Raw genomic sequence first — 20032 nt, 5'->3', positions numbered from 1 at the left:
GAGCTGCTATACCCCGCCGGCCGCGTCGTCCCGGCTAGACTAGCTACGAGCGGTGAATTGAAGGAGGCACAGGCATCAGCCAGCTTAGTATCGTCGTCACAAGTCAGCGGACGCGTATAAATTGACACCACGGCGGGCCGGGGCCCGGGTGTAACGTACGTATGTGGCCGCGCGTGTACGAGCTGATGAGCACGCCGGCCGGCCCCGGCCGGAAGTCGAGGACGATCTCGTCTTTAATGAGAAGCTTGTGCTTCGCCTGTCCCCTTGCCGAGGCTGCTAGAGTGCTAGGTGAGTAGCTTGTCTACACGATCCACAGAGATCAGGCATGTTAAATTACTAGTACATTGGGCGCGCAATCCATATTTACTTTATTGTAATTTGGTAAAAACTATTTTTTAAAACATACAATGCAAATGATGAGGTTTATAAAAATAGTATATTTACATTAGTAAGGAAGGTTACAGCAAAATGCAGGACATCTTGCTAAGATGAGTAACATTACATAGTATAAGGTTAAATGCTAATAATATACATATGTTTAGCTGTGTTGTGGTGTAATCTAGCTATACATGACTTGGAAGGGACACGTTTTCTTCCCAAAAAAAGTGTAGATGTCCTGAAAAAGTTGTATGGAAGATGGGTTAGTAATGCAATTAAGAAAAAAAGTCTTAAAAATTATTTAATTATTATTTAGGGTTTTGTTGCTGTTTAGTTAGGCATGTACCTAGATATTTAGGATCCCTAAGAAACAATATAAACATTATCATTAGCAAAATGATCTTGTGAGTATGTTATTTATGTAATTATATATATGAATGCACAGATTGAAATATCTAGAAATTAGATGGAGAATGGTGAGTCCATGGAGGTGGTTTGTACCAAATCTGCATAATTTTTTTCTTGCTATCTTGACATTTGGCTGTTGGAAGTTCTTGACGTGAATAATATTTTTTTTTAACTTTACACTAGTAACTTCCCAAGGCAGATGCAGTATTATGCCAAGCTACTCTCATATCGTTTATACAAAATATTGCTATTGGTGAGAGAAGTAATAAAAGAGAGTTTTGGATTCTGAATTGCATAAAGCTTCTATTGCTCGGCATATACATTTAGAATACAGATATCCAAATCGCAGCACCTAAGGTAAGGGTAATCAAGATTTTCCTTCCAAATAGGAGCTCTGCAGACTTGTATACGTGTGGTTTCAGAGGCTAAAGTTTAGCCTATCACATCAAAGTAAAATTTGTCATTTAGAGCATTAAATAAAATCTAATTATAAAATTAATTGCAGAACTTTTGGACTAATTCGGGAGACGAATCAAATAAGGCATATTAATCTATAATTAGCGGATGGTTACTGATCATAGATTAATTAATTAGACTCGTTAAATTCGTCTCGCTGCCGCGGCCACCAGTGCTGGCCGTGCAGGAGCAGGACCCGGCCTGCAGGTGACGGCGGCGGCGGCCATATCCTCCTCCTCCCCGACGTGACGCGGCGGCAGACCGGGAGGTGGTGGTGGAGGGGGTCGGGGCGCGAGCCGGCGGGGAGCGGCCGGGCTTCGTTCCTTTCGATTTGTGGTTGGAGTACTGGAGGAAGAAAGAGAAGTGCAGAGGGAGAGCAAGTAGCAGAGAGGAAATAGCACCGGCGATGCGCGTGAATGCTGGGACAAGATAGAGGAAAGAGAGAAGGAAGCAATAGAGAGGGAAGGACAACTTCCCGCGTGACCCCGTCGCCGCCGACATTGGTCCTCGACTTGACCCTCAAGGGCGCATGCAACAGCCGCCTGAGCTCGATGGCCACGCCGGCGACCGTGCCGCCCGCAGCGCGGCCTCAGGCGCCGGCATCGGGCGCAGGGTAGGCGGCGGGTAGGCAGCGCCTGGCCGGGCCGTCCGCGGGCGAGGAGCAACGACGCGGGTCTGGCCGCGGGCAGGGAGCGACGCCCGCCGCCTGGCCGGCCGCGCGCGCCACTTTGCCGGACCGGCCGCGGGCGGGGTGATCTGGCCGTGGGCTGGGGAGCGACGGCCGCCGGCTGGCCCGCCGCGAGCGAGGAGCCGGGGCGCACGGCAGGCTGCGGGCAGGCGGCGGCGTCGGACCTGCCGTGGGCGAGGAGCGGCGAAGCCGAGCCAGCCGCGCGCGTTCACCGGTCAGAGCTCACCGGAAAGGGAGGCGCAGGATGGAGCTAGAATGCTAGATTGGGTGTGGCCAAGTGACCCAAATGGTCTGTGCTGGAAGGGAGACGCGGAAAGGGAAAGAGCGGCGGGATAAGGAAGGAGAGCGGCAGCGGCCTGGAGTGTGGAGGAGACGAGGAACAACAGTAAAGGAACGGGGACTGGCTACCGTGGACTCTGAATGGCTGCGACGGGCAGGGACAAGACACAGCATGTGAACGTGTGACTTCGTGTACCGGAGGGAGATGTACTAAATCAAAGCCGTTGGCAACGAATCGAAGGGCCGACATATTTCGGGATGACGTGGACACCGCCATAGCCCGCCGAGGCGTGAGGGAATCATATATAGAAAGAAATTCATATATCTAGAGATCGTAATTCAGTAGTTCGATCTGGTTTTGAAGGTTGTGGAATCATTTGCTACCTGAAAATTCAACTTAGATTACCTAATGAGGCCCCTTTAGTTAGAGCCATCCAATCCAAAAATGATGAAAGCTCACGCCGGTCCAACCCTGCCTTGTATTTTTTTCTTTTTTTCACCCAAATAATAATTTGTTTGGTATCTTTTTTGTTAACTACGAGATCTATTGGTTTCACCATCTTTCTTAGACAGCTAGAAAATAAAGTAGTATCATTTATGTCTTGGATGTCGAATTCGCACGTACTATCCTTGCTCCACGTATCCTTTTGTAGCTACCGCTAGAGATAACAGAGATACTTTATGCACACAAGTCCGTTAATATGAACTCCCTCCGTTTTAAATTATTAGTCGTTTCAGTTTTTCTACGTACATAAATTTCTTGCTACGAATCTAGATATAATATATATCTAGGTACATAGCATTGCTATGTATTTAGAAATATCAAAATAATTAATAATTTAGGATGAAGGGAGTACTATGTAACAATATGTAACAAGTGAGATACCATATAAGTAAGTTGAGCCATTTACTGCCTCGGAATGCCGCCCTAACAGGGGTGCTAATCTAACACCAAGACAAGAACACGCAAGGTTTATGCAAGTTCCAAGTTCCAACCCTACATCATGTGTGTGGCTTTGATCTTTATGCACAAATATCTATGATGTTACAATGAGAGCTAAGGCATCTGAGCTTGTTAGATACGACAACGTTATTCTACATCTTAGATATTGCTTATTCTACATTCAGTCAAAATACTAACCAAATTAACATGAACCGAATTGTTATACTACTGAATATGAAAGGGAAGTGAAACAGTTCTCGAAGAATTCGCATGCTACTGCATGACTGCATCTCCATCATCCGATCAGGTGCTGCAGACTGCACGCGCAACTATTGTAGATCAGTCACTGTATGGAAGTTACGTGTGGAATGATTTCCATAAGATGTTAATATTTGACAGAACCAATAAGCTATTATCATGTAAAAGAACTTTATCCATTTACAAAACATCTATTTATTATCTTAATATAATAGTGTTAAAAAAAGGCACCACGTTCGCCGAGAGGGTCTACAAATTTTCACGTTAATCTAAAAAAAATTACAACAGATAAGAAAGAAATCCAGACACCACGTTCGCCGAGAGGATCTAGAAATTCCCACGTTAATCTAAAATAGATAAAATTTGCACCGTTGGATTTTATAAAAATCTATCAGTTTGGATTTAATATCATAGATTGCAACAGATAGGAAAGAAATCTAGATGTAACAAGAGAAACAACTCTATATAACATACTTTCTTTCCACCTCAACATGTTTATTGATTCCTCACAAACAATGGCTAGCTAATATATATAGATATGGTTACAAAGAAAAGGAAACCCACGGTAGAAACGGAAGCTCTGGCAGCAAAAAAAAAAATGTATGGCAGAAAAAACAGGGCACCGACTTCGGCGTTGGCAATCTGCTTGAACTTGGTCCATGTGTGTGGTTAAGAAAACAGAGATCCGAGAACCTCCTGGCTCTCAGGTATTGGAGCTGATTGGCGCGTGGCAGTCGGAGCATGGAGAAAACGGGTTGCTGACGGGCGACGGGATCCTGATCATCTAGGTGGCAAACGAAATCATGAGAGACGAATCAGTGGTGCAAAGATTTAACGATGGCTTGGCAATGGTCAGCGGTGCGAAGATTATCAGCCATGGCTGAGGCGCTCGCTCCAATGCATGAAGCATGCAACTCTGCTGCGGCACAACAGATGAGGCGAAAGTCAAAGCTCTAATTTCACAATTTAAACTCCATGAATTTGGTTGGAATTCCTCCAAGATTGATCGTGTTGAAGAGAGTGTTAAAAGAAGCCACCATCTTTGCTGAGAGGGTTTAAAAATTCTTATATTAATCTAAAAAAGAGAATATTTTCACCAATCTGACAGTCTAAAATAATCAGAAGAGTCCATGTTGACTACAATTGAAGATGCAATATTCTAAACTACCTAGAGCTTGTATCCAATTAAAACTAAAGCTATAACAGAGCCCGTAGCAAATACAGAGTCCGCGAAGCATAAGAACCCATGTTTCCATCTGTGTCTTGGCTTACCCCATATATTAAAATAAAATAATTCATATTCCATAACCTATACATAATTTGCGTGGGGAAAGGATAAAGAAGGAGCAAAGTTGAATGGATAAGAATCGCAGAAAAAGAAAGAAGAGAAAAGAAATGTAGGAAAAATGATAAAAATGAGGGGGAAATTAAAAGGAGAAAAAGAGAAATTATTGGTTGATTCTATAATATATTCATTACTATATTATTTCATATGAAATTATATTATTATAAAATTATATTATAAATTGTAGGAAAATAATAAAAATCATATGTCCAACGAGAAATTCTAAACTACCCACGCAATCTAAAAAGAGAAGGGTTTTCACCATTGGATTTAGTGAAGATTTGATGGTCTAAAATAACTAGAAGAGTCCATGTTGAATTCAATAAAGATGTAATATTCTAAACTATCTAGAGTCCATATCCAATTAAAACTAAAGCTATAATATATTATAAATTGTAGGAAAACAATAAAAATTATATGCACAATGACTTATATAGCTAGGGGCGCATTGGATATTTGACATCTTCCATGTATTCATGAAAAAATGGAATAAGTCATTCTACCAAGGTTTTTTTTTAAAACGGCTTTGTCTGCATTAGAGAAGCCGCTCCATCAGAGGAGCTACATCCGGAGCCATTTCAGCCATAGCTAGAACCTTGCTAAACTAGCCCTAAGTCGATAGCATACGATACACAACAAATAATTCAAACAATCATTGTCGTTGCTCCTCTTTGCTCGGAAAAAAACAACAAGCTCTGGTGCACAATCTCAATTTAGTAACTGAGTCAAACTAAATAGGTGCACCGAACTAAATATATATATAAGTTTTGTACGGACAAGTGAAAATAAATAAATAAAATATTTTTTGACCGAAGAGTCAGCAAGAGGCCCAACCTATTTTTAAATATGATATTTTGTTTAATCTATGATTATTTTTAATTCACTCCCACGGTGAGATAGACCTAGATCTTCTAGATGCTACTCTGGTACTCTAGCAACTAGGCTAGAGATCCTTTCGTTAAATAATAAATAAAACATTGCAAGGCACAAATCGAGGTCGAACATCTATTCAAGGTGACCCAATTTCAAATTCAATCCTCAAATTTATATTTTGCAAGTTAAAGTATTAAAATATGTAAACGTGATATAGAACGAAGCAACTTAAAAATTAATGATTGATATAAACTTCTATACATAGAAAGCTGCAGTAGTATTCAACAAGGACGAACGGGAGGTAAATGAAATACCAAATACATCTCTTCCGTTAAGGTAAAAAGGAAAAAAATTAAAAAAAACTAGCTCCCGCACTATTAGCGCGGGCCATCTTGACCCTATCGTTGTTTATACAGAGACAAGGGCAGGAGGGCCTATTGTACTCGCACCATCAGAAACAAAATTGGGCCTCGACCTATTAACAACTTTCTTTCGGGTGATTATATTCTCTATTTACCCTTCTTCCTTTTCCAATTAAAAGAATGATCTAGGCAATTCGCTCAGCCTGCGAAACGAACGATTGGCCAGAAGCAGATAAATTTGCTCGACTCCTCACACCCCCTGTATCCACCAAGCCTGACGCTCATTTTTTTACAGCGGATTAAAAAGCATGTGAACCTTGGTACCTGACTAGTCAACTAGTAGATCCAACTCATGATCTGGGTTGGACATTAACTCAGTAAGTATACTGTATACGATGCACATGTGAACAGCAAGTTCAATATATTTGGGGGACAAAATCATTAATGATACAAAGGTACAGTCCTAAAACAAATGATACAGGATATACCGTGACAAAAAGCTTTACACTCTACCGGGAGATCTATACTTCTGTAAATACAATCAAGGCCGGTTGATCTTCTTTGCTCTAGCCTTGCGTGGTTATGTTACAAACAATGGGATGGACGTACAACGTACAAAAAAAAAGAGGCTTTGTTTGAATCATGCAGTAGAATCAACAGTTTGCTGCATAAAAGCATCCTCCATGATTTGGAATCGCTCTAATTAGTTTTCGCTCGCTTCCATACAATAACTGTACCTTCTGAATCAGATGAGGCCAGCAAATTTTCCCCATGGTTCCAGGCAACTCCAATTACTGGAGAACCATGTCCCTTCAGGAGTACAAATGGTCTCGTTGATGCCTCAATGATGCTACGTAAAAGCTTAATATGTTGACAAATAGATTAAGCACGACACATACCTGTAGTTTATTCACACACGAGTTCTTTGGGCGTGCCAAATCATAGAAGTAAACATTTGCATCCTCACTGCCAGTAACTTCATATACAGAAGAAAATGAGTCAGTAACGGTCTTTTCAAAACCACAACCAGATGCATTTATTCCTAAAAGATAAACATCATTTATTTCCTGTAAATTCAATCTGATATTCCAAACAAATTGATTAATATTTGTTCAGGAAAACTTAGAATCAAGTGTTGCAAGGGATTGTCTAGGTGCTAAAATACAAACAAGGTTGTAACCCTTGCCATTACAATGGCATTGTCATTGGACCCTATTTTTCTTGATATAATGACACGGATTTCTCCTGCACATTCACTAAAAAAAGTAGCAAAAAATGATGATAAGCAGTGCAAAGGAAAGTTTGCCAGCACTGGGGTGCTAGCCACAAGAAGAATATAGAAATAAGAGATGGGGTTGCCAACAGTTTTAAGTTTTAGGTAACCAGCAGCTAATAGCTACAAACAATCGAACAAGTCTTGATTCCCACTCACCTATGAACTCTCCTTTCTCAAGGGAAAGAAGAGGACAGAAGGAAGCACGGATAGTCTGCACCCGTGAGGCCAGTTTTAAAGAAGATATGAGAGTCAAGTATCCTTTAGCATCTGTTGTGATACTGAAATTAGAGTAATACAAATGGTTATATAAAGTAAAGTCTGCCACATAATAGACTTATAAAGTTAACACACCTGAAGAAAGACAGGTTTCCATCTTGAGCACAAGAAAGAAGTACTGGACAACGTGCTACCAGAGAAAAGGTGCGATACTGGATTGTTGTAATAGGAGATTTGCTCTTACTGCTCTTGTTCTTGTGAGTTCTAGATAGTGACCCTGTATGTGAATTCACACTAACAGTATATATGTAACCCTGCACGTTTCAAGCACCATTTCAAAAATATGAACGCCATATACCATGTCAATAGCTGACAAGTTCAATTATTTGATACCTGTGCATCACCAGCGAAAATAAGCTGCCCAGTGTGATCAATATCCAAAGCTGTAACCGCATCATCAAAGTTAAGTTTGCTGATTACTCTCCCAGTGCTAAAATTTATTGCCTAGTTACAAAGATAAATGGATCACAATGTGGGTAAAAACAACTGGGATGCAAGGGAAAAATGCTGGTAATTAAACATGTTTACATGATATTAGCTAATCAGTTACACAGTAGGGTACACCATCTATATAAAAAGAAATGGCAGAAGAACAGATATTTTATTTTCCACTGTTATTGAATTGAACAACATATATTAGATCACAGGACCAAGCTGCAAGCAGCCTATCGGAAAGCGAATCACAGTATATAAATTGTTGGACTTTGGAAGCAAAAGGTGAGGAAGTTTACATTGATTTCCTTGTTTGAGTTGCCAACTAAAAGCAAGTTATTGTTCACCTGCAACAAAGAGGTTGAGAGCATGGTCAATATAATATGATACGGTAGATATTTCATGATGATTCGCATGCAAAGAACTATTTGCAGCGGAGATATAGGGAGGTAGCACCAGTGAAATAAGTAAAAGAGCAATTGTGCATTGTGCTAAATTGGGACTTACAGGATGAAAGCAGATGCATAGCTGGGAAGAAACTCCATATACAACCCTAATGCACGTGCCTTTAGAGATTTCCCATACTCGCACAGTTTTATCCAGGGAGCATGAAGCAATGTACTGGTTATTAGATGAAAAATCAAAATCTGTAATGTGGTTAGAATTTGCAAATCAAGAGACACAAGATACAAAATGCAGGAATAGATAGGAAACTGAAGTTTGGATTATCATGTGTAATCCATTTTTACATTGATATAGTAGATATGCTTTCATACCTTGTACCTTTTCCAGTTACGGCAAAACCAAAAATTCAGTTAGTATATGTATTACTTCTGTAAACAAATTTATATGCTCAGCAATACAGGTTTCCTCATGACAGAAATAGCAGATATTATTAATAATGGGATATCAGCATTGACTGAACAAATTTTGTGAAATGGGAGGGAATATTTGGGCATGTGTAGCAAGACAAACTTTCGCTGTGGCAAATGAAGGTAAATACAAGAGAATAGCTTTACCAGAACAATTGTGTGTAATCTAACCTGTGATATTTTTAGAGTGCCCTATCAATTTTTGAAGAACAGATGGTGGCTCAGAAACCTGGCAAACCGTTAGACTGCCATCTGCCGCACCATACGCAAGCAGATCAGAACTTGCGCGACCAAATTTCAATATTGTAACTGCCAAGAGGAAAAACATTCCTAAATGAGAATTGCGTCCAAATCAATCAGATAAGAACACCTGCTCACTGAAAGAAGAGAAATGCATAGCATGGCCATAAGAAATAACCTGAGGTTTTGCAGCTGTCAAAAATGCAATGCATTCCAACAAACGAGTATGCAGGCTCAGCGAATCTGACATGGCGCTCAGCATCACTCTGCTTTGAACTGATACTTACAGTGCGGCTTAAACCACTGTTAGTTCTCAAATCCTGCATTAAACATGTTATATCAGAACTCAAAGCAGCATGTGTAGGCACCTCTTGCATGAAACCATCTACAAAACCACTTGGGGAACGACCTAACAGTACGAAACTTGAAGTATAAGGAAAAACAGAGAGAAAAGATTATATGGCACGAACACGGAGAGAACTCCAGCTGTCTGCCTCGGAGAGTGCAGGGCCAGGAGAGGCAGCCCACCTTCCACTGGTCAATTGCAAAAACAACAATGTTGTTAGATTCCACCTTATTAACTTTCGGATCATAAATGTTCAAAGGATTATGCTTGAGAGCAAAATACTATTAGTAGTGAACAAGTATGGACACAAGCTAATAAAGGCAATTGAAGGATATCTCAGGAGCACATCAACATTGTTCTCATTTCATTAGGTACAGGCAGCGGCACGGCCGGGCAGGTGACGAGACACGGGTGTAAAAACTAAGGCGCACCAACCTGTTGCTGGGCGTACTTTGGGCGCTGCCGCCGTCGATGCGCCGGAGGAGGAAGTTGCGGTAGGCGACGTAGCCCTTGCCGTTGCACCGCCAGTCCTGCGCGCGGCAAAAGCACCCCCGACCACCAATGAATTCGATCCGTCCATTCCCCAAAGCTAAATGCGATACCAGCGTGGGGATATACGAGCGGGGGGGGGGGGATGCCTGCGTACCATACGGTGCTGGAGGGCGGAGGGCGGCTTGCGGCGGAGGAGAAGGCGGCGGAGGGCGGCGTAGTCGGCGTCGGGGCGGGAGGAGGAGGGGGCCGGGGGCTGGAGGACGCAGCTGAGGAAGTCCGGGTCCGTGGGCATGGAGGGGGCGCCGGGGCACTCCGGGGAGGCGGAGTCGGCAGCGGCGGCCATCGCCTCCGTCTCGCCGGCCGCGTGTGGCGGGAGAGATCAGGGACGAGGCGCGGGCTTGGAACCGGAACCTTGGATCTCGGTCGTACGGGCGGTGAGCTGGCAAGACCGCAAGAGGGATTGGTCTCCAGTGTGTCCGTTTGGTTTGGCCGTTTGGGTCTGGAAAGAGCAACCATATAGGTACTGTATGCACGTTCAGTGATCAATCAGCAATTCACCAACCTGGATCGTATCAGCCCGTGTTGATTTACAGTAGCCCGTAGTTAAGGTCCTATTTTAAAGTTCATTAAGTGATATAAATAGGTGGACTAAAATGTAGATTAAATTATAATTTTATCCTAACTCAAATTTAATTCAATAGTCCTTAAATTCATCTAATTTTAACAAAACCACACTGCAAAAAGACCAAACTACCCCTCACTACGACACTGCGCATGCAGGCACGACAAGACCTGATAGAAAAAGAATATTTTTATATTTGTATATATAATTTTTAATCTTAGAAACAAATAAATATGAACTGAAGTTTATTCACTTAAAGTTATCTGTCCGAACAAAACTTTTTTTTTTTGAAACGAAGAACTAAACTTTATTGGTACCTAACTCTCTCTGTATATAATAAATATCTCAGGTGCAGAAACAGGAAGCTAAACCAGGGTATTAATGTCGAGCATATACACGAGTAACCATAGTCCGCACGTCCACAATACAACAGTGTCTTCACATCGTCGCGATAGGCAACATGTGCGATGCACGTGAAATCCTCTTATGTACACAACCACACATACTAGTTCTTCTTCTTCTTCTTCCAACGGAGCACGAGCAGCGACCGTTCGAGGGGATGCTTGCTTATTGACCGTGAGGAGCCACGACCACAAGGACGAGGGCGCGGGTCCTCACTGGGAGGAGGCGGAGTCGTCCGTCGGCTGCCAGTAGCGGTTGGTGAACCACACGGCGTCGGCGGCCACCGCGCTGCCGTCCTGGTTGCGGTGCCACGTGTAGTACGCGTGCGTCCGGTTCTTGATGTCCAGGACGGCGTGCCCGAAGCTCGCCTCCCTGAAGGCCGAGTACCTCGGCTGCGGCTGCGACATGCTGCGAATGTTTTGGCACACGAATTGTTTGGTCAGGAATCAGGTCTTCTCAGAGCTCAGGAGCTGGAAATGGGGGCAGTGTCTCTTACTTGGTGGCGAGCCCTTCCTGGTTCCCTCCATCGCCAATGGTGATGTAGACTGGGGCAGATTGATCAGGAACTGGAGTGCACAGGCCGTTCACGACGTTGTATGCCACATTTGATATCCTGTGCTGCAATCAGAGAACGTTATCCCGTGTCAGAATTCAGCAGAAACTTGGGACTGTGGTATTGTTCTGACCAGAGTACTGAAGCCATGCACAATGGAATGAAAACAGCTTTTACTGGATACAGATAAGTGGTAACTGAAAGGTGAGAGAGAGCTGAATTCACGAATTCTTCCCAGTGTTTAGTACTTAATTGTTTTGCAGATGAAGGGATCTGAGGCTAGCTGCTTACTGTCCGCTCATAGGCATGCACATGTCCTGCAAACACGAGATCAACTTTGTACTTGACGAACCACGGCTCATACATCACCCTCATGCTTTCACCTTCCATGTAGTGATAGTTATAGCTATTGTACCATGGAGCGTGCATGAGGACGATCAACCATGGTGTTTCACTCCTGTTGACCTTGGGAAACTCAGCTTCAAGCCACTTGTACTGAGGAGTGTATTTTCCTGGAAAAGGAACAATAGCATTTTAAAGACAAATCGCCCTAATCTTTCTATTTACTAGCAACCAGCACATATATATGTGCATAGTGCCACAATGACCAAAATGAAGCCTATCTTTATATCAAATACTCGCTAGCATAGTGTAACTTTTAATTGCAGTTCAATTCATGCCATAAATAACTAAGATAGCATCAGTGGAACATATATATACGTACCATATGATGAATATGATGCCAAGACAATAATGTAAGCAGAGGCCCTCTTGATGGAATACCAATAAGGTGCCGTGCTACCAGAAGCCTTGTAAGGTGTGGGGTACCTGTTGCAGTATGGCTTGAATGGCTTTGTTTCACCCTGCAAATTTGCAGCTGAATGAGAACTTCCGAATGGACATAACATAGCTCCACTGAAGTGTCTCGTTTTGAAATTGTAAAAGCATCCACTCAACAGAAGTCGATGCCAGACTACTAACTTACAAGTTCAGGAGCAAAATCTATCTCGTGATTTCCAGCTGTCCAGATCCATGGCTGGTACGCGACATTCCTCTCCACAAATCTTGCCCACGTATCCCACCTCACATTATCATGATATGGGTAGTTGTCTGCATATGACAGGTCTCCAACAAATAGCACTGCCTGCACTTTTGAATTGGACTCATAATGAGCAAGCGTAACATTTGAGTCGAAGCTCTGACCGAGATCACCTGAATAAATTTGAAAGAGTTTCAGTGACAGAAATCATTCCGATATGGAGGATTTGAGCTCTAACATATAACTAGCAGATATGCATGTATTGTGCTCTGTGAGATGATCGATAAGCTATAGCCTGAGAATATTGGGAAATACCTATAAGACCAAATGTATATGGAACATCTGGGCCACTTTTTGGAGGGGTCATGAACCAAAACTTCCTCACTGTTTGTCCAATTCCAACAGCATAGTAATACTTTGTGTCAAACTGCAACAAAGTATCCGGGCTTCCATGTAAGGGGGAAAAACAAGCAAACATCTGATAAGAATTTCGATGAGCCGGTTACCTCCAGCTTTTTTATTGTGCAATGATGAATGTATCCTGAGGTATAGTTGTAGAACGTATACTGAGTATGCTTTCCGTTTGCAGTGTAGTTGAGGTTGTCCTCTGAAGTCCCGTACACCACAGTGCTCGAGCCAGGCTCACTTGTTGTCACCCATGAGATTATCATGGCTGTGCCATCATGGTTCCCTTGTGTGATGTGAACCTTTCAGAGCACGAAATCAATCAGCATCAGAGTGGGAGATACCCCACTGATTGTATGGATCACAACAGCATAGCAAAAAAAAGGAATGGACATCAACCTCATGGAGAAAGGTACCATAATATTTAATTCTGTGGAGTAAGATTAAGTAAGAACAAAAAGGTTAGGACAAAAGTAAGAACAAAGTTGTCCACAAAAGGCACCCTACAGTCCGTAAGTAAAGGTCAAACACAGATATATGATGGACGGCTATTCTAAGAGTTGCTGAAAACTTTAAGAACGACTAAAGCAAAACAAATTAGCCAAAAGGTAGTACAGAAGCAGAGGAGCACTGAGCTCTTTATGTTTAATTTGTGGCCTGGGATTAAGTAATGGTGGAAAGTAGCTTGAAAAGCGTAAAATGTATATAAGAAGCACTGAAATGAAAAGATGTACCATGAGATGTACTGTAAACCTATAACTTTGTAATCCTGATATTAAGTAGGCTAAGTCAAAATGTGCCAAGAACATAGCATAGGCAAACACTAACACATAAATTGTCATCTATTTATTCATCCCACCTATTTATTTTCTTCTGTCAGTATGAGAAAAACTAAGGAATTAGAAGGAAGATAGAAGATAGCCTTTGTAAAATGCACAAGTAAGAAGATAAGAAAACAGAACTCGGTGATTATCTGTTTATATAGTGATGAAGGATGTTACATTACTAAGCCAAATTGGACATATGGTACCTGCCATGATCTATGTGTTCCGAAAACATTTTACTATGCTTCATAAATGACCTCAAACGGCTTTTTAGTAGAATAACTGACAGTAGCATATGCCGGCAAATCATGTCATCCAAATGACAATATTTAGTGTGACTGATCGGAGTAAAGTTCCAAAGGAAGTAAAAGTAATCAACTTTACATGTATTGGAAATCAATTTTCTTGTCTCGCCCTAGGTACATCAGAAGGCTGAGCATATAGAATATCATGCCGCCGGACTAGCACCGAGAGTGGAACACTGGAACTAGAACCATACTAAATGCAATCAGTCCGAGTTAAACGACAACCGCAGAATATAATCAAGCACGCTGTGAGAAACAAAGTGCAGATTCCTGGAAGAATCAGAGATGCCGCACACAGAAAACATGGAACTCATCCGGTCCCCAGACTCCGTTGACTCGTGCACGTCGCAGTGACCATTACTGACCAAGAAAACCGAGCGCTACCGGACGCCAGCAGCATCCCAGAACGGAAGACTCGAATAGTGTAGCGCGAGGGGCTTGTGGAATTGTAAAAGCAGCCGTGACGACCGCACCGTAGCACACTGTGGTGTCCGCACCTGCTCGGGCGCATTGTGGCCGGGCGGAGGGCGGAAGACGTCGGCATCGAGCGGCATGTCGATGGCGGAGCCGAGGTGGCGCCGGTACTCGCTGGTCAGGCCGGCGCGGGCGCCCGCAAGCAGCAGCAGCAGCGGCGGCAGGAGGAGGGCGGCCCAGGCGGGCGCCGCCGCGGCGCCGATCCGGGCCACGCCGTGCCGCCCCATTCCCGGCGCCCTCTGTTGCGTGCTCTGCTCCTTGGCGGCTTGGCGGCGACGGCTTCCTGGAGGCAGTACTGGAACTGGACGAGGGAACGGGAATGGGATCGCGTGTCCTATCGTGCGCTTGGGAGTTGGGTCAAAGCGTGCGGGGGAGACGGTGGCGGGGGGGCAGGGAGATGGAATATGCTGATCCGAGGTGCGCAGAAATAAATTTGGAGAAGGGAGACGGGACTGGATGGACTGGTCCTTGGTTTGAACACGCACGCAGGGAGCAGAGGGAGTAGAGAGTGATATCTGCTTCAGGCCAGGGATCGGAGACGGGCCAAGTGGGCAGACTTGGGAGGGATCCGTCGAATGTTTTTTTTTCTATTAAAATTTGATACTCCCTCCGCTCCAATTATTTTAGCAAATTTAATTAATATATTTTAAAAATTATGCATCCAAATTTATCAAAATAACCTACCATTTAGAACGGAGCGGGTAATTGACTTAGAGAATGCGACCATTGGCCTGGACGGCCCAATGCGCAGCAGGCCCATGGAACCCACGCCACAGCTTCTCGTTCCCCTGCGGCCCGCCCCACGGGCGCCGTGGCGCGCCAGCGAGCGAGGCTGTCCTCTCACACCTGAACCGCCACCGCTGCCGCGTGATGCGGTCGGACCCTTGTCCTACCCTTGTCCTGCCGCATGCGTTCCCTCCATTTCTTGTTTTCTACATAGAGTAGCGTGCAACCCCCAAGGCCCAATCCATCTGTTCGTGTTTTCCTTTGCATCGTCGGAGGTGGCCGGGATCGACGAAATCCACCGGAAATACGCCGGTACGGGACGAAGCCTCGGTCATCCCGTTCCGCTCGACGGGTGGCATTCCGGCACGAACGGAACGGATTTTAAAGTATCACGAGGGGGCAAAAAAAAAAGGTCCCTCTCCTCCTCCCTCGGGCTGTGCAAAAGACTCACGCGCGCACAAACACCGCACTCACTGGTAGACGGACACCCCAACTCCACTCCTCCCTGCCTCCCCACAGAGAAGGCCCATCTCGTGGTCGAGCTTGCTCCCGCACCCGCGGCGGTGGCGGCGGCGACCAGAGGAAGAGGGCGCTGCCTGCTGGGGCTGGGAGCATGGCCGGGGCGCTGCTCTTCCTCCTCATCCTCCTCTGTCCCTTTGCAGAGGAGACGGCTGCTGCTGCAGGTACACCCAGCCACTCCTCGCTCGTCCGGCTTTGTTTCTGAAGATTCCAATGCCTGCTCCTACCACCTGTCTGGAATGGAATTGTGTAACCGGATCGACCGAGCAGCTTAAGCTAGTTGTTGTTTGCTCCAATTTCTCCCCGCGCGGATCTTAAGTAGTTACTCCACGTAATTACTAGTTCGGTGCTGCTATCCAGGCGTAATTTCACTACTAGGTAGGTTTAAGCAGGAAATTAGTACCATCCTGGCACTTTAATTAGTTGTTGCTGTTACTTGTATGGTGCGTGCAGATCTTAATTAGCTACAGCTACAGGCATTTTGTTCGGTGATAGTATTTGTTTCGCAGGGACGGTTCTGTCCCCTATTCTGCTTCCCTTTCATGATAGATGATAGTGTCTTCTTCTTTGGAAATGTATAGTGTACTTCTAGTTCTAGGTTTCAGGTCGCTTGTTTTCCTGCTTAAAACGCCGTAAAAACGGTTCCTCTAGTTGTACCTTTGTTTCCCCCTGACTCCCTAATGAAATACTTGCAATGCATGTTCTTATACAAAAAAAATGGTGAATATTCCATCTCTTACTTTATTTTCTGGGCTAATAGCACTTTCTGTCAGGAAATAAGAGTTACCACTTACCAGTTCAGGCCTTTGATTGATGGTGTCCATGAGTGATACTTGGCTGACTCCACTGAATGAACTAAAGTGCAATCGTTGTGTTGTGCAGGTAAACAAAGCGTTGTCCATGATGACTTGAATTCAGGCCAGGTGACCAACCCCATCACAACAGTCCCCTCCACTAACCCGACGCCCACCATCATCACCGTGCCTTCCACAAATCCTACCATCACCATCCCTTCCTTGAACCCTTTGCCCACACCTATCATCGAAACCCCTCCTTCCACAGCGCCGCCAGTTCCAGTCATATATCCACTGCCAACGCCTTTGAACTCCTCCCCACCGACTGTGCCGATCACCAATCCCGCTGTAACCACACCGTCCACTTTCCCTCCATTGGCACCATTCACCAACCCACCAGCGTCAAACCCAACACCTACACCGCCTCCTGCTCAAATAATCACAGCTCCAGCTGTGTCCAGTCAGCAGGTCTGGTGTGTGGTCAAGGCTGCTGGTTCAAGCGAAGCTGCGCTCCAGAACGCGCTCGACTACGCGTGCGGCATTGGGGGAGCAGATTGCTCAGCGATTCAGCCATCGGGGAGCTGCTACTATCCAAATACTCTCCAGGCCCATGCGTCCTATGCTTTCAACACCTATTACCAGAGGAACCCTGCACCTTCAAGCTGTGACTTTGGGGGGACGGCAATGCTCGTCACTGCTAATCCAAGTAGGAATGACTTCCTCTTGTCTTGGTTGCAGCTGAATAATCTTACAGCATTTCCTTTTTCTGTTTAGTGTTCTCAATGCTTTTATTGCTATCTCATTGCAGGCTCAGGGAGCTGTGTTTTTGCATCCTCATCAAGGTGAAAATTGAATAGCCACATCGTGATAGCATGGAACCTTTGCATATGTCTGTGGCAATGATGCATTCATACATTGAATCTTTATTGTTCTATATTTGCAGCTCTACTGTTGGATACAATCCTGCCTCCACTGCTACTCCATTGTCATCATCGTCTGGTTCTGATTCTAGATCACCAGTGCTGAATGCTAGTGGGGCAGGCTCTTCAGAACCATCAGAGTTTAGCCCAGACATCCCAGGAGCAGTTGACATGGACAACGGTTGGAGGTCAATTAATCCGCTCCACTGGTCCTGGGCAGCCCTGGTCTGGATTCTGCATTCTGTGTGCATATAGAAGGAATGGTTTGAAAACACGCAGGAGCAAAAAGCTAGAGCGCTAGGAAGGTAGAGATTTAGAGAATCAGGCGGTCAGGCCTCTAAGTCTGTGAATGTATGAAGGTTTTTTTTTTGCGATCGAATGTATGAAGTATGTTAATTGATAATTAGGGCAGTTGTATGGTACTCCAGTTAGTAGTGAGAACTGGGAACTAAGTAGTTCTGATGGATGCACTCACCCTGACTGTTCACTCAGTAGAGTAGATGTAGCTGCTGCTAGTTGTATGGCAAACACTGTTTTGCCTCCTTTTGATCCGAGAAACGTCCTATGTGTGACTGAGCTAAACAACTGATGGAATACATGGTCGTTTTGTTTTAGCTGCTGGTCTGCGTTTACACCTTAGCCTCTATAGATCAAACTGGAGGGAAGGGAAAATCTCCAATAAACTGACTCCAAGCTGGTTGTTTTGGGGTGTTCTGTTGCTGTAATTGGTTTTGTTTGTTCCAATTGATTCTAGGCTAGGAAGACTGGTAGTGCAGGCCGGGCTGGCCGAGGGAAGTGAGTAAGCAATCGGGCCTAACTAATTTACGGGCGCCCGTTCCGAGCCCTCCGACCGGTCGATCAGACAGTCCTTAATTCACCTAGTCTCACTGATGCAGTGATGCGGGCGCACTACGTTCTAGTTTCCTCCCTGGTGTGGTATGATGCGATCACACAATCAGCCATCCCACCATCCGCCGGCCCCCACCTAAATAAAATATATACAAATAATTTTATTAGCAAAATTTATATAACAAAATTTATAAACCAAATTTCCACAATCATATATAACAAACTTTATGTACAAAATTATTGTACAAAGACAAAGTTATACAAGCAAAATTTTGAATCCAAGAAATTTTGCGAAAACAAAATATCCCAAACAATGTGAAAAAATTGGAGACAAAATTTTTGAAACATAAACTCAGGATCAAAATTTAAACAAACAAAAAATTTGGAATAGAAAAGTTGTGAACACAAAACTTTAGAAACAAAATTCAAGAGAAAAAATCATTAAATAAAAATTAGAACACGTAAAAAAAAACGCGCCGGGGTGCTCCGCCCGCGTGCCGGGCCGCCGCCACGGGGAGCTCCTCGCGCCGGGGCCCCACCACGCGGCCGCCACGCTCCTGAGGTCTCTGGCTCTCTGCCACCACCAGCACAGTAGCCCACCCCTGCCTAGATGAAAGAGAAAGGACGGGGCGGATAGATAAGATGACTGGGACCGTGAGTGAGACGGGAGGCTCAAGCCGCGGCAAAAAAATGGGGGAAGGGGCAGCGTGCTTGCCGACCGGACGATTGGTTTTGAGCGGTCACCCGTGGAATTAGTTTCGCGTAAGCGATCTTCACGTATTCTAAAGCCTGCTTAAAGAGCTATTTTTGTGCGTTCCTAACCGTGTCGGTTTGCACTTGTGCTACTTAATTTCTCGAGGCTAGCAGCTGTCGAGACAGGATTCCTATGTGCGCTCAAGCTTCAATCGAAATGCTTTCATCACCTACTACCACTCCATCCTTATTTTTCTCCGATTTTGTTTACTTGCTCCACTAACAACACCTACCTGTACCCACCAACCTACCTATCTGTCCATGCAATTCTAAAGAAAAGGGATGTGGCGCACCATGAAATTCCAATGCACCGTCTTCCACTCATACATGGTGTTCAGCTTTGCTTCAGATAGTGTTACATACTGTTGCCATACATCCAGAACAGCAAGATAAGGTGGCTAGAAGCTATACGCCTATACTAGGACTCCCAACAGCATTACATGATGCTGAAGAGTTGCATAGCCTGCAGCTTGGTATATAACAATACAGACGTATCCACCGGTGTTTCTTTTTCTTTTTCTTGTTGCCTTTTTTTTCTTGAGATAGCTAGAGTTGAAATTATGATTTTGGACTTTATATTTTTATCTATATCTGAACAGGAGCCTGGAACAATGGAACCTATTGGTCAATGGCCATTGCTGAAAATGTATAAGCTGATTATCGCATTAGTGTTTGTTTCAGATGTCAGTAACTCAGCATAACATGTGCCTAGGAAAGGACTAACAATTTCATGACATCAGATCTAAGGCGTGCTGATATATGCATATTATTTTCTTTCCTGTGGTCAGCAGAAAACCTTAGACATCACACATATCCAGTTGAGTGCTTTTTCAGTTGAACCGTCACCAAGTTTAGGTGATCTATCTTGACTGCAGTCATGCCCAACACTAACCACAAACTACTCAGGTTAGCTGTACTGCTAG

At 44.3% G+C, this 20032-nt stretch overlaps 3 protein-coding genes across 3 annotated transcripts; 1 reads left to right on the top strand and 2 right to left on the bottom strand.

The window, feature by feature from the left end:
* Positions 1 to 6392: 6392 nt before the first annotated feature.
* On the bottom strand, positions 6393 to 10398 carry LOC112895621 (WD repeat-containing protein 13). Its single transcript, XM_025963594.1, has 12 exons — positions 10079 to 10398; positions 9868 to 9962; positions 9557 to 9620; positions 9265 to 9406; positions 9018 to 9155; positions 8482 to 8621; positions 8274 to 8321; positions 7876 to 7986; positions 7618 to 7796; positions 7423 to 7544; positions 6890 to 6966; positions 6393 to 6800 (listed from the first exon to the last, which is right to left on the bottom strand). The coding sequence occupies exons 1-12, from the start codon at positions 10265 to 10267 to the stop codon at positions 6690 to 6692; spliced, it is 1416 nt and encodes a 471-aa protein (XP_025819379.1). The 5' UTR covers positions 10268 to 10398; the 3' UTR covers positions 6393 to 6689.
* A 462-nt stretch (positions 10399 to 10860) lies between these two features.
* Positions 10861 to 14975, bottom strand: LOC112895620 (purple acid phosphatase 2-like). Its single transcript, XM_025963593.1, has 8 exons — positions 14572 to 14975; positions 13047 to 13247; positions 12856 to 12967; positions 12487 to 12713; positions 12226 to 12364; positions 11793 to 12013; positions 11445 to 11566; positions 10861 to 11356 (listed from the first exon to the last, which is right to left on the bottom strand). The coding sequence occupies exons 1-8, from the start codon at positions 14773 to 14775 to the stop codon at positions 11161 to 11163; spliced, it is 1422 nt and encodes a 473-aa protein (XP_025819378.1). The 5' UTR covers positions 14776 to 14975; the 3' UTR covers positions 10861 to 11160.
* A 784-nt stretch (positions 14976 to 15759) lies between these two features.
* On the top strand, positions 15760 to 18124 carry LOC112895623 (glucan endo-1,3-beta-glucosidase 12-like). Its single transcript, XM_025963599.1, has 4 exons — positions 15760 to 15957; positions 16676 to 17293; positions 17396 to 17429; positions 17531 to 18124. The coding sequence occupies exons 1-4, from the start codon at positions 15888 to 15890 to the stop codon at positions 17760 to 17762; spliced, it is 954 nt and encodes a 317-aa protein (XP_025819384.1). The 5' UTR covers positions 15760 to 15887; the 3' UTR covers positions 17763 to 18124.
* The last annotated feature ends 1908 nt before the right edge of the window (positions 18125 to 20032 follow it).

Source organism: Panicum hallii, chromosome 5, assembly GCF_002211085.1.
Source record: "Panicum hallii strain FIL2 chromosome 5, PHallii_v3.1, whole genome shotgun sequence".
NCBI classification, from domain to species: Eukaryota; Viridiplantae; Streptophyta; class Magnoliopsida; order Poales; family Poaceae; genus Panicum; species Panicum hallii.
This window is presented reverse-complemented; position numbering and strand designations above follow the sequence as displayed.

What these genes read in the sequence shown, in the direction of transcription:
- LOC112895623 (XM_025963599.1), top strand. Translation starts at nt 15,888, where the DNA reads ATGGCCGGGGCGCTGCTCTTCCTCCTCATCCTCCTCTGTCCCTTTGCA. An exon ending in GCTCGTCACTGCTAATCCAA is followed by an intron (nt 17,294 to 17,395) that starts GTAGGAATGACT and finishes ATCTCATTGCAG; the next exon opens with GCTCAGGGAGCTGTGTTTTT. An exon ending in GTTTTTGCATCCTCATCAAG is followed by an intron (nt 17,430 to 17,530) that starts GTGAAAATTGAA and finishes CTATATTTGCAG; the next exon opens with CTCTACTGTTGGATACAATC.
- LOC112895621 (XM_025963594.1), bottom strand. Translation starts at nt 10,267, where the DNA reads ATGGCCGCCGCTGCCGACTCCGCCTCCCCGGAGTGCCCCGGCGCCCCC. An exon ending in CAAAGTACGCCCAGCAACAG is followed by an intron (nt 9,621 to 9,867) that starts GTTGGTGCGCCT and finishes GCAATTGACCAG; the next exon opens with TGGAAGGTGGGCTGCCTCTC. An exon ending in CGTGTGTGAATAAACTACAG is followed by an intron (nt 6,801 to 6,889) that starts GTATGTGTCGTG and finishes GTACTCCTGAAG; the next exon opens with GGACATGGTTCTCCAGTAAT.
- LOC112895620 (XM_025963593.1), bottom strand. Translation starts at nt 14,775, where the DNA reads ATGGGGCGGCACGGCGTGGCCCGGATCGGCGCCGCGGCGGCGCCCGCC. An exon ending in GGCATCATATTCATCATATG is followed by an intron (nt 12,014 to 12,225) that starts GTACGTATATAT and finishes TTCCTTTTCCAG; the next exon opens with GAAAATACACTCCTCAGTAC. An exon ending in TGCATGCCTATGAGCGGACA is followed by an intron (nt 11,567 to 11,792) that starts GTAAGCAGCTAG and finishes CTCTGATTGCAG; the next exon opens with CACAGGATATCAAATGTGGC.